We start from the raw sequence: 12,657 nt of genomic DNA, 5'->3' as shown, positions 1-12,657 counted from the left end.
GGGGGGGGGGGGGGGGGGGTTGAAATTAACAGATTGGGGTTGGAAATACCTGGAAGAAGTAATGTTGGAGGCAGATGAAAATAAGGAGACGGAAGCCCACTCGTGCTTCGATCGAATCTGGTATTCTCTCAACTGCTCAACCAGATTCGACCGAGTAATCATGGCAGCGCCCCGAGACCTTGTTTCCTTCGCCTCAGGGGAGGTAGGGCGACGGTGGAGATCGGAGGATTTGAAACAGTGAGAGACGAAGTGAAGGAGGAATTGAGAAATGGAATTGAGAGAAAGAGAGAGAGCAGGAGCGTTGAATTCGGTCCTTCTCTTATTTGTTGTTCTTCCCCTCATTTACATTTCCATTATTTCCTCTATTTTTCCCCTTATATTTGGACTCAAGCCACGTGTCTATTTCAATTTTTTTTTTCCAAACGTTTTCATGTTCTTCGAGTGGGTAAGTTGCGTGATCTCAACAATTACTATCAGAGCGAGCTATGAAACATCTACCATGATCTATGAAGATAAAAAGTTCAAGGATCAGGATCTAAAATTTCGATGCATCTGGTTTTGATTTCTAGAAGATGTAGGTTGAAGATTATTTTTACTAGAAAGATTTTCACGAACCCTTGTCTAAGGTGAAGCCATATTCCATATCTATAGAGCGATGAAAGCTCAAGGACCGACAGGCTCTAGGGTTGATTTGATTGAGGTTGGTCCAAAAAAGTGACATTCAACATCGTCAAGTGGAAGAGAACATTAGATGCTAAGATGACCGCTATGAATAAGGTATATTTGATGCTAAGATGGTACAATTTACAGATTTTTGAAGGTGGATCGGTTGTGAGTTTTATAAATGAATTGAGTTTTGTGGAAATCAATTTCGAAGATTAAATTAAAGTGTTGATTTTGATGTCATCTTTACGAAAGTCTTGGGATATTGTTGTGATCGGTAATACTGGGGGACCTGAGAAACTTAAATTTGTTGAAATTTGAGATGTAGTTCTCAGTGTAAGTAGATACAAATGAAAAATTGGAGAATCATTGAGCAGTACTCTTCGTGTTCGTGTTGATTGCAGGGGAAGAAATAAATTGAAGGGTCCAAACAAACCGGATTGATCAAAATCAAAGAATAAAAAAAAATCTCTAAACAAATCAAATGCAACGTATTAGAATTGCAAGAAAAAAACTTTCTAACATATGACATAAAACCAAATAAGAAATAGAATCACTACTCTAAAGATGATAATGATTCTGTAAATTCAAGAAAAGATATTAGGACGCTCTAATTCTTAGGTGGACAGCTAAGTCGAATCCTCGATTCCTGATTCACAAATTTTAAATTTGAAAATTTTAGAAAGATTTATCTACGACAACAAGTCTTGGAAATTGAAGAATTGGGAATGTTTGTATACAAACTCCAGCAATAAATCAGTGGCATTGGAATGTGTTAGATATATTTCTTGAGTCAAGAATCTAACCTCAGTTAGTTAGTTGGACAACTTAGGTTACACAATAGAGTTCATGGAAGATTGTGAAGGGTGCTACCGTGGTAGCACATAGCACAAAATCTGGAACCTTATACACCGCTACAGGGTATATAAACATGACTGTAATTGCTGAGAGTGCTTTTAGTTCAAGTCTATGACACAATAAACTTAGAAATATGAGTGTTAAAGAACGAAGATGTTGGTTGTAAAAGGAGCTTTATAGGGCTTTAAATTTGTTAATATGGGTCTTCGTGAGTGTTGAGTTATGGAAAAATAGAAACGAGTTAGCTTCACAAAGGTTGATGAAGAATCAAAGAAAGTACGATTGGAATTAGCTTCACAAGTTCTAGTCACTTTTATTGATGATTTCAGCAGTAAGGTATGAGTTTATTTCTTAAAACACAAGTTAGATGTATTTGTCGCGAAAATCAGACTGATTTGAAGATCAAATGTCTGAGGCATGACAGACAATGAAGTATAATTCAATTAGTCAAAATTCGAAACATTTTATGCAATTAAGAGAATTAGATTAATAAGGATAGTTCCCAGTAATACAAGACAAAATGGTATTGCTAAAAGAATGGATAGAACATTGAATGAGGAGTCAAAGAGTATGAAGATCCACTTTGGAGCGTCGAAGACATTCTGAGCTAATGTTGTGAATACAACAACTTACTTGATCAATAGAGAGGTATCCGCACCCTTCGGATTCAAGATGCTAGATAACTTTTGGTTGCACTGCAGAGCACCAGATTAGGTATTCACCTTCATTACCGTGTCTGTTGTTGACTGATACAGGGAACTAAAGTTCTTTGACGAGACCCCACAGGTGGAGGATTCAGCCTAAGTGAGAGCATACCATAAATGATGAGTGAGTTCACTTGAAAATAATAACACATGGGTGTTGACTGAATTACGTACGTGAAGGAGAGTTTTATTGAACAAATAGGTATTCAAAATCAATATCGAGGGCGTGAGTTGTGTGATCCTAATAATATTAACATATTATAGTTTTATTAAAGAAAAACGTCATAAAATGTTTTCATAGCAACGTACATGCGTTATACCTTCGTACTCTATTATAACATCGCATAATTTTAGTAATGTTGGCTTTCAAGGCCTAAGAAAAACGCTATAAATGATCTAAGATAACATTTTCATTAGCTATTATATACATTATTTCTTATAATATATACGCATACCATATGCTAGTAAAGCTAATTAATGATGTATTACAAATACTCTATCGATCCAAAATGAAATTATATTCAAACAAATGTGAACGTGACTGGTTCCAAATATAAATAAAACCTAAACTATAAAGTATCGTTAAATTTTAATTATTTTCTTAGTTTTTATTTTTTTAGTTCCAAATATAAATGAAATTATATTCAAGCGACGTTGTTTTATTGGCCACAACGTAACTAGTATTGTTTGAAATTTTTCTATAATGATTCATGCCCAAGATTCAGTATCCAATATGAAATTGCTCCGAGTAAGCACACTTAAATTTGAAATTTCTATGATTGAGCCACTAAAAAAATGAAGGTGTACGTTGCACGTTGACATAAGCATACTAAAAAATGAAGGTGTAGGTTCATATACTCGAGCCTGATTACGGGCTAGTGCACGCTCACGCTGTCGAAAGCCATAGAGAGAAAGAAGCCCGCATAATATCATGACATGTATAATATCGTAGTAAACACATCCATATTAATCATAATGGGGAAGTATCCTGTTACAAGTGACATAGAAAATGCATGAGGTTCCGCAATTTCAAATCATGGCATATACTTATGATGCAAATCATAACTGCATTCTCTTCGTAGCATAGTATTCTTATGAAACATGCATACATATACTAGACATGTCTTTCATGGTTAACAAACATGGCTTATCAATGTCTCATACGCATAGAGTGAACACGCTAACATAATATACATGGCATGATATGTGAAGGTGCATGCATCATCATAACATCATAGCATCACAAAAATGACACGTTTAGGGGTCACAAGATGCATGAAAGCTAGTCATCTAACCATGCCCATGTGAATCCAACCGTAGAACCACTTGGTTGTCCTATGCCAAAGTCATTATGCTTACTTGATACTAGCTTAAAGATGCCATCCGAAATCTAGTTCCACCTAAGGAGTCCTACAATCACAATTTAGAATTCTATTATGAAAATTGGCTCACCTAATTTCAAAAAATAATCTAAGCTTAGCTCAAAATGACTAAATGACTTAAATTGATTAAACAATAGTCATACTAACCTTAAACACAACCGGAAGTGACAAAAACAGCTCCCAAAGAGTCGAAAATGGTTAGAAAAAGCCTGAACGTATCATACCCAGGCCGAATCAACCAAAAAACCAAATTGAAGTAGTCAAAACATGGACTCTCCCACTGACTTTAAATCACGAAGGTGAGATAAACCAGCAATTGTTATCACTCACTAACCCTAGGGACCGCTTTTTTTGTGTTAGAGTCCAACTTTCCACTTTTTTTCATTCTAATTGACTTTTAATTTATGGTTGTTACAATGTGAACTTGAATAATAAAATAATAAAATAATAATAAAATAGAATAACGAAAGCTTCTTAAATCACCCATCATTATTTTTAAAACTATATGTAAAGATTATATTCAAGTAATTAATAAACGTATAGTAAAAATACCGAATATTAATTGACTTTGACTTTGACTTTGATATTAATACTAAAATATTAGGTTAGTGTGACAATTTCTTGAATGGAAGAAGAATTCAATTGTTGGAGACGAATGTGTGACATTTTCTACTCTCCATTTTATAATAATGTCTTTACCATACTCTACATTAATAAAATGTCAACCCACCAATATTAAATTATTTTTCCACAAAATTAATAAAAGGGTAGGTGTAAATATTTTTTATTTTAATATTAAAATTGATGAGATAATAATGTTAAAAATTAAAAATAACTTGATAATTAGACCACAGTGATTTGATTTGGTCCAATAGGATCATGACGCGTCATTATAATTTGCATGCTACTGAAATATTGCGTCTTTGATTGGATCAACGTCAACCTCCCTTAATGAAATATAATTAATTATTTGGTCAAATAATATATATTTAAAATCTTGATTTGAGTACGTAACGCTTGAATTATTTTTAAGCCAACTTCGTATGAATTTTTAATATTATGTACTTTATTTACATAAATATAATGTATTGAAGTATATATATATTTTTAATATATGCTTAGTCAAAATGTATGCATACTTGAATTTCCATAAGAAATTTATTTAATGTTCATGCGCATTAGATAATCCTATGTTTTAGGTTTGAAAGTTTTCAATTGGACCATTTTGGTATTATTTTATAATCATTTGATTTTTTATTTTGGAAATATTAGGTTTATTTTCTTGTCATTTATTGCTAATAAACTTTATTTTCGCTAAATTAATAAAAATATCTCTTAATTTTGTATTTTATCGAAACTTTGGCCGAGACATCTTCACCCACTGAAACAAATAGAGGAGTTTCCGTCAAAGGCAGATTAAGTCAAGTGCCAAATTAGGGTAGTGCAGACACTTTCGCTTCATTCACCATTGCTCGCGTGGGTGCTTTTCTCTAAAGCGGAACGCTTCTATACCAATGCATTTTTACATCCCCAACTTTGGCAAATGGCTTAGCTCTGTTCATCTTCGATGCAAGAGCGCTCACGGATGTCTCATCCCTAAGATTTTCTTGGCCGCCCGCAGACCCATTTCGTTACCATAAAATGTGCATTATGCCCTATTTCTTATATCAATACCCTGAGAATGCTCACTTCCAAAAGTTTCAATAATATTTTTAAACTATTGAAAAAGTTTTTAAAATACTTTTATCATTAATTTTGGATAGAAAATGTTCGCATTTTGTTTCAAAAATAGCTTTCAAACTTTAAGAAAGTGTTTAAAAAATAGAGATAAATTTTCAAAAGTAACATTAATACCTTTGAAATTAATTTACTGATACTTTTAAGTTTAAAGGGGACGATCTATAAAGTGTAGATAGTTTTCATTCATATATTGACAATAAAAACTTATTTATAAAGGTTAAGAAGGTTAATACTAATGAATATTTTTAAAATTTTTTAGGTTTCTTATACAAAAATTATGATTTTTTTTTATTAATTTAGTTTTTTTTTACTCTAAATCAAATTTAAAAAACAAAAACAAAAAAAATGGATTTATTTTTTAAAATATATGTAATTATTAGATAACAAAACAATAAAATCAATCCGAAAAAGTGGTATTTATTGACCTAATTTGAAAAAATAAAAATCAAATTACAAAACTTATTTTTGTTCACAAAATTAAAATATAAAATAAAAAACCATGGGGTATTTTTTAAAATTTTTTTATATGGGTGTTCATATTATGATTTTTGCAATGCAACTTCGTAGGTAATTTGTTTGCTCATATAATTTGCACAACAGATAAATACATTTTCAAAAAAAAAAAACAGTGAGGAAAAGATGTATTTTTATATGTTCAGTCTGTTTCAGTAAGGTCAACTGTAAAGCCCACATCCAATAGAAATAGAATTACAATCCACTAATAATCAATATATATATATATATATATAACACCACCACCGCCATAGAACATCACTGCAAAAATGAACCCAAATCAGGGCAGCCGCCGGGCTCTGTGCTTCATCGCAGCCTGCGTGTTGTTGGTTGCGACGGCGGGGGAGGCTCAGAATGTGAGCGTGGGGGTGGTGTTGGACATGGAGACCTGGGTCGGGAAGATGGGGCTGAGCTGTATCCACATGTCGTTGTCGGAATTCTATGAAGCTAACCCTCACTACAACACTAGGATTGTTCTCCACCCCAACGACTCTGCCGGCGATGTCGTTGGCGCGGCGGCTGCAGGTTCCAACTCTTTTCCTTTTCTTTTTATTACTGCCTTTTAAGATTTTTTTTTTTTTTTTCACTCTTTTGTAGGGTAGTTAGAATTTATTTAAGGTAAATTAATAAAAATATTCTTAAATTTTGTATTTTATTTTAAAAAATATATTTTCGTGGGAAATTAATATTATTTTGTTTAAAAATTAATTTTAAACTTCTTTTTTAAAAAATTTAAAAATTTAAAAAGTAACTTATTAAAAATATCCCTGAAATTTTAAAAAATAATATTAACTCTTTTTAATTTTATAAAGAAAGTTCAATAAAGTTTTAATAAGGGATACCCTTAATAGATTTCTCTGAAATTTTATTATTATTATTATTATTTTTTTTTTTTTTTGAAGTTTATGATTATATTTGAAATGTATAGTGAATATTTTAAAAATTTTTTAAAAGATTAAAATAATAAAATTTTAAAAAAATTGTCTATTATATTAGACATTTCTATCTAAAACTACTATGAAAGGTTTAGTTTATTATTTAATTCTACATACCTTGTCGGATTTGCATTTAAAAATTACAGGGATCTTCTTACAGGATCATTATCATAATATATATATATATATATATGAGTATCGTTTAAAGTCTTTTAATATGTTGTCGGATTCTCTTAGGTTTGATTTTTAAAATTTTTATTTATGATCTTTGGTAAATATTAAAATTGATTAACAGTCCGGAAGAAAAAAAAATCAAGTAAAACTAAATAAATTTGAATTTTTATTCATTTCTTCAAAAATCAACTAAATCTGTGAAGCTAACAAAATCCAACTTTTCTAATGTTTAATCATCAAACCATTTCAATCCTTTGGTGGAACAGCTGTTGACCTGATAAACAACCATAAAGTTGAAGCAATTTTGGGGCCAACAACATCGATGCAGACCAACTTTGTGATCAAGCTCGCCCACAAAGCTCATGTCCCCATCCTTACCTTTACTGCCTCCAGCCCCGCTCTCGCCTCCCACCGCAGCCCCTACTTCTTTCGTCTCACCCAGAATGACTCTGCCCAAGTCACCGCTATCAGCGCTCTGGTCAAAGCCTACAATTGGAGACAGGTACGTTTTTAAATCTCCGTTCAATTACAGAACTTGGCTGCCCTGCATTTTAATCTTTTTTTTTCTTTTCTTTTTTTTTTCTATCTATTCAGGTGGTTTTGATCTACCAAGACGATGAGTTTGGAGACGGGATGTCACCCTACTTGATCCACGCATTGCAGGGTGTGAATACGCGCGTCCCATATCAGAGCGTCATTGATCCAACGGCTACCGAGGATCAGATCGAGGAAGAGCTTTACAAATTGATGACAATGCCGACCAGAGTGTTCTTGGTGCACATGTTGCCGTCTCTGGCGATTCGCTTATTTGCTAAGACCAACGAAATTGGAATGATGAGGGAAGGTTACGTTTGGATTTTGACTGATGCCACCGCGAATTTGCTCGATTCTATGAGCTCCCCTGTTCTAAACTCCATGGAAGGAGCCTTGGGAGTGAAGACGTACGTCCCAAAATCAATGGAGCTCGACCGTTTCAAAATTAAATGGAAACGGGAATTCGTAATGGAAAATTCTGTCCCCAACGACCCATATTTAGACATCTTCGGACTGTGGGCCTATGATGCTGCTCGAGCACTGGCAATCGCAGTTGAGAAAACAGGGGCCAAAAACTTCACATTCGAAAACCCAAATGGATCTGAAAATCTAACCGATCTTCAAACTTTGGGGGTTTCTCGAAATGGGGAGAAAATTGTGGAGGCGTTGTCGAAGACGAAGTTCATGGGGCTGACTGGAAATTACGAGATCGTGAATGGGCAGCTGCAATCGGCGGAATTTGAGATAGTGAATGTGAACAGTAATGGGGGAAACAGAGTTGGGTTTTGGAATCCTGAAAAGGGGTTGTTGAGTAACAATATGACAGTGATTTGGCCGGGGAATACGGCGGCGGTGCCGAAAGGGTGGGAGTTTCCAACGGCGGGGAAAAGGTTGAGAATTGGGGTTCCGATGAAAGAAGGGTACAGTGAGTTCGTGAAAGTGAAAGGAAAGGAGGTGAAAGGATATTGTACGGACGTGTTCAATGCGGTAATAGCAACACTTCCATATGATGTTCCATTTGATTACATTCCCTTTGCACTTCCAAATGGATCTAGCGCCGGTTCCTACGACGACCTCATCATGCAAGTTCACAAAGGGGTCAGTACGTTTGTATTCATTTCATTACTTCAACTCTGAGGACTAAGATAAAGTATCTGTGAATGTGTGGTTTATGGACAGGTCTACGACGGTGCAGTGGGAGACATAACCATCATAGCAAACAGATCCAAGTACGTTGATTTCACCTTGCCATTCACAGAGCCGGGAGTTTCAATGGTGGTTCCAACACAACCCAACTCCAAGAACAAAGCCTGGCTCTTTCTCAAGCCTCTCACTTTAGACCTTTGGATCACAAGCTTATGCTTCTTTGTCTTCACGGGCTTTGTCGTTTGGATTCTCGAACATCGAATCAACCAAGACTTTCGTGGCCCTCCCTCTCATCATATCGGCACTAGCCTCTGGTTCTCCTTTTGTACCATGGTCTTCACCCAAAGTAACCACCTTTACCGATCCATTTGTTATGATGGACTAAATTTATAATTTAATCGTTTATTCATATTTTTACCGACCCACATGTTTTTTACTCTCAGGGGAGACTTTGATAAGTAATTTGGCGAGGTTTGTGGTGGTAATATGGTTCTTTGTGGTGTTCATTCTAACTGAGAGCTACATGGGGAGCTTGACTTCTCTTTTGACGTTGCAACAATTGCAACCGACCATTACAAATATAAATCAGCTGTTGAAGAAGCAATCATCAGTGGGGTATCAACACGGCTCGTTTGTTTGGGAGCTATTGACTTCTTTGGGGCTTAAGAATCTCAAGTCTTATAGGTCTCTTGAGGAACTCGACAAGTTGTTCAAACTCGGAAGCTCCGATGGTGGAATTGATGTTGCTTTTGATGAAATCCCTTATATTAAGCTCTTCCGTCGCAAGTTTCCTAATAAGTACACCATGGTTGATCCCAACTATAAAACGGATGGATTTGGATTTGTAAGTCTCTATCTCAAGCTAATATTATAGTAGAAAAACGGCTACAACGTTTTCGAACTTAAATGAAACAAAGGTTGTCACGTCATTTTAGATCATTGTGAAGATGATTTTTCAAACGAGAATCAAAATTTAAGACGTAACTATGATCAAGTTATCATGTATAAAGTTTTTTGAATCAACAATGTTTTTTTTTTTTTCATCGTCTTAATGATGATTATGCCGACAGGCATTTCCCATTGAATCACTGTTGGTGGCAGACATATCAAGAGCGATTTTGCACGTGACAGAGAGTGAGAAGATCAACCAATTACATAAGGAATGGTTTAGTGATCAAGGCAACTCGTGGTCTTCCATCCCAAAGGTTACTTCTTCCGAGCTCAGCATGAACAACTTTTGGGGTCTGTTCCTCATTGTTGGAGTTGTCGCCATAACTGTTCTCCTCGTCTACTTTGTCATTTTTCTTTACAAAGAAAAACACACACTTCGTCACACCGCCAATGAAGGCTCCAACCTCTCGATTGGAAATAAGATACGAGCACTACTCAAAATCTATGATGAAAGAGACTTAACTTCGCACACGTTTAGAAAGGGTAATCCTCCTAAGGTAGTAGACAACAAGATTTATCCAATCCACGATGACTCCGTTGGCATCTCATCGAACTCAAATTATCCGTCGAGTCCATCGAATTATTCGGTCCATGACACGATCTATGAGTCCTCTGAGTCTGGAGATTTGAGTCCGAGTAATCAAATTGTCGAAATGGTGATCCATACAATAACAGAGGTCACTCCCGAAAACGAGGAGTAACATTTGGAATTTTGTGAAGTCTTTTTAATGTATATTTTAAGATAAATTATCCCTTTGTAATCTAATTCACAAAAATGGTAGAATTTGAAGAAGCAAAAGATGTAGATAATTTATTTAGTTTATTTATTAATTTAGATGGTTTAGTCTCTACTTTTAATAAATCATATGTAACACTTCATGCCGACCGAGGCCAGATTTTTCTTTTTAAAGTCGAACTTTTGAGATTTTCGAGATAATTTGATCAAAAAAATTTGTATTAGTTCGTTTTTATTGGGTCAACTTAACCGTGTTAGAACCCAACTCAAACCTATTTTACCCCTAATAGTATTATGAAAATTAAGATGGTTTGAGATTTATAATCGACGTTAACTATGCGTAGTAACTTGTGAATGTTTAATGTTTGAGATTTACGAGATTTTAGTTTTTGATGTGATATGTATTCTAGATAAATATGATTTTTTTAAATAATAATAAAAAAATAACCCGAAGCTCAATTGAACCCAATTTGAAAATAGAAGGTTGGATTGAGTTGGGTTGGATTGGATTGGGTTGTGTACTCTATTCAAGTTGCTCAGGACGTCATATTTGTTAAATGAACACGACTCTCCACAATGATATGATATTGTCCACTTTGAGCATCAACTCTCGTAATTTTGCTTTGGGCTACCCAAAAGGCCTAATACAAATGTGGAGAGTTGTGTAAAAGGAAAGGAGTCGAGCCTCGATTAAGGGGAGACGTACTTTATTCTAGAGGAGATGTTGGATAAAAGTCTCACATCGACTAATTTAATAAATGATCATGAGTTTATAATCAAAGAATACTATGTCCATTGGCATTAAGCCTCCTAGGAAGCCCAAAGCAAAGAGGTGAGAGCTTACATTGAAAGTGGATAATATCTATAGAGTTGTGTTTGATTAACAATTTAGCCCCGTCCAAAATTTCATTAATATTTGAAAAATATACCAAAATAAAAAAAAAACGTGGCATTAAGGCGATGGGAAGGGGAGAAAAAATGGGACAAAATTGAAGATAGTCCGGCAGCATGGTTGATCCGATATCGGTGATTGGGTAATGGCCGCTACCGACTCCGACATCCGAAGTACAAAGAGGGCGACAAGAAAACGACGCTGTTTTTATCTCTCAGGTCCTTTTGCTTTCTCAGGGCGAAATGAGAAACCTGTGGTACATGCACACCAAGTGTTCGACGAAATGTGTAGCCCAATTCAAGTCTCTAAAATGGTGAGAACCCACACACCATTCCCATATTAATTGGTGATGGGTCAAAGTTACTAAAGATGAAGATGTTCAATTCTATCAAGTCACCAAAATTCTTATTAATTATGACAGGTATAGCTACCAAACTCTATTCGACAATCACTGAATCTAGACTCAATACTCTAAAATTGTCGGTTATATTAATATTGGGGATAAAAATAAAGTAAGGTTTTAACTTTTAAGAGACCGATAGCAATGAAAATTCTTGGATGATCCTAGTAATATTCGTACTAAAATTCAACCATCCAAAATAAATAACAATAACTCACATGTCACTTCCATATTAATGAATATTGATGGGTTACTCCATCGGGTAGATATTCTTCATGGGTTTTTACTTTCGATGGCCGACGACACCTTGAGATTCAGGATGACATCAAGATATATGGGTCAAGGTCTCTCAATGCAACGGACATTTTGGAGAAACTGAAAGTAAAGTCGTAAGTGTTAGACGAACACGACTCTCTACAATGGTATGATATTGTCCGCTTTGAGCATAACCTCTTACGGCTTTGTTTTGGGCTTCCCTAAAAGACTTCGTACCAATGGAGAGTGTATTCTTAAATTATAAATCTATAACCATTTCTTAAATTAATCAATGTGACACTTAAAATGATGGCACGGTGAGAAAGGGAAATAGAGATGGGGGAGAGAGCGACGTGAATGAAAAATGAAAGGGAGAGAGAGGCATGATGATATGCGTAATGCCAGTTCACGTGGAGGCGCAGGCGCCATGCGGCATGCGGCAAGACACTGAAAAGACACAAAAACACATGGATGGGGGCTTTAATTTTGGACGTTTGTCGGGTTTCGCTTTCAACAATTCATTGCCGCCGAATCTTCCACACGTACCAACTAGCACGATTGCATACGACGTAACCGTGTGAGATCTCATCATCGCACATAACCGTCTGACCCAAATCTCGCCGCTTCCACTCGGACCATAACTATACGGTTTTGGACCCACCCCATAACCGTCCGATGCGACATCCACCCTTGATTTCAAACGGCCTCCACTCAATTAAATATAGTTTTTTTTTTTTTTTTTTTTTTTTACTCTGTGTTTGTGGATGGACCGAA

At 35.3% G+C, this 12,657-nt stretch overlaps 2 protein-coding genes across 2 annotated transcripts in view; one reads left to right on the top strand and one right to left on the bottom strand.

The window, feature by feature from the left end:
* The window catches only part of LOC111454282, a 3,271-nt gene extending 2,924 nt beyond the window's left edge, over positions 1–347 (bottom strand). The window contains exon 1 of the mRNA XM_023095705.1: positions 50–347. Within this exon, the coding sequence (XP_022951473.1) occupies positions 50–342 (293 nt within the window). The 5' untranslated portion in view covers positions 343–347. The remainder of the gene's footprint in view (positions 1–49) is intronic.
* A 5,782-nt stretch (positions 348–6,129) lies between these two features.
* LOC111454642 (glutamate receptor 2.7-like) lies at positions 6,130–10,301 on the top strand. The gene is made up of 6 exons (XM_023096137.1): positions 6,130–6,385; positions 7,236–7,471; positions 7,564–8,601; positions 8,683–8,995; positions 9,093–9,493; positions 9,720–10,301. Exons 1-6 carry the CDS (start codon positions 6,130–6,132, stop codon positions 10,299–10,301), a joined length of 2,826 nt encoding a protein of 941 aa, XP_022951905.1.
* Positions 10,302–12,657: the final 2,356 nt, after the last annotated feature.

Source organism: Cucurbita moschata, unplaced genomic scaffold (assembly GCF_002738365.1).
Source record: "Cucurbita moschata cultivar Rifu unplaced genomic scaffold, Cmos_1.0 Cmo_Scf00016, whole genome shotgun sequence".
Taxonomy (NCBI): Eukaryota; Viridiplantae; Streptophyta; class Magnoliopsida; order Cucurbitales; family Cucurbitaceae; genus Cucurbita; species Cucurbita moschata.
This window is presented reverse-complemented; position numbering and strand designations above follow the sequence as displayed.

Bases quoted from the DNA above. Each gene is read 5' to 3' on its own strand.
- LOC111454642 (XM_023096137.1), top strand. From the start codon at position 6,130: ATGAACCCAAATCAGGGCAGCCGCCGGGCTCTGTGCTTCATCGCAGCC. The intron at 8,602-8,682 runs GTCAGTACGTTT...GTTTATGGACAG, and splicing joins TCATGCAAGTTCACAAAGGG to GTCTACGACGGTGCAGTGGG. The intron at 8,996-9,092 runs GTAACCACCTTT...TTTTACTCTCAG, and splicing joins TACCATGGTCTTCACCCAAA to GGGAGACTTTGATAAGTAAT.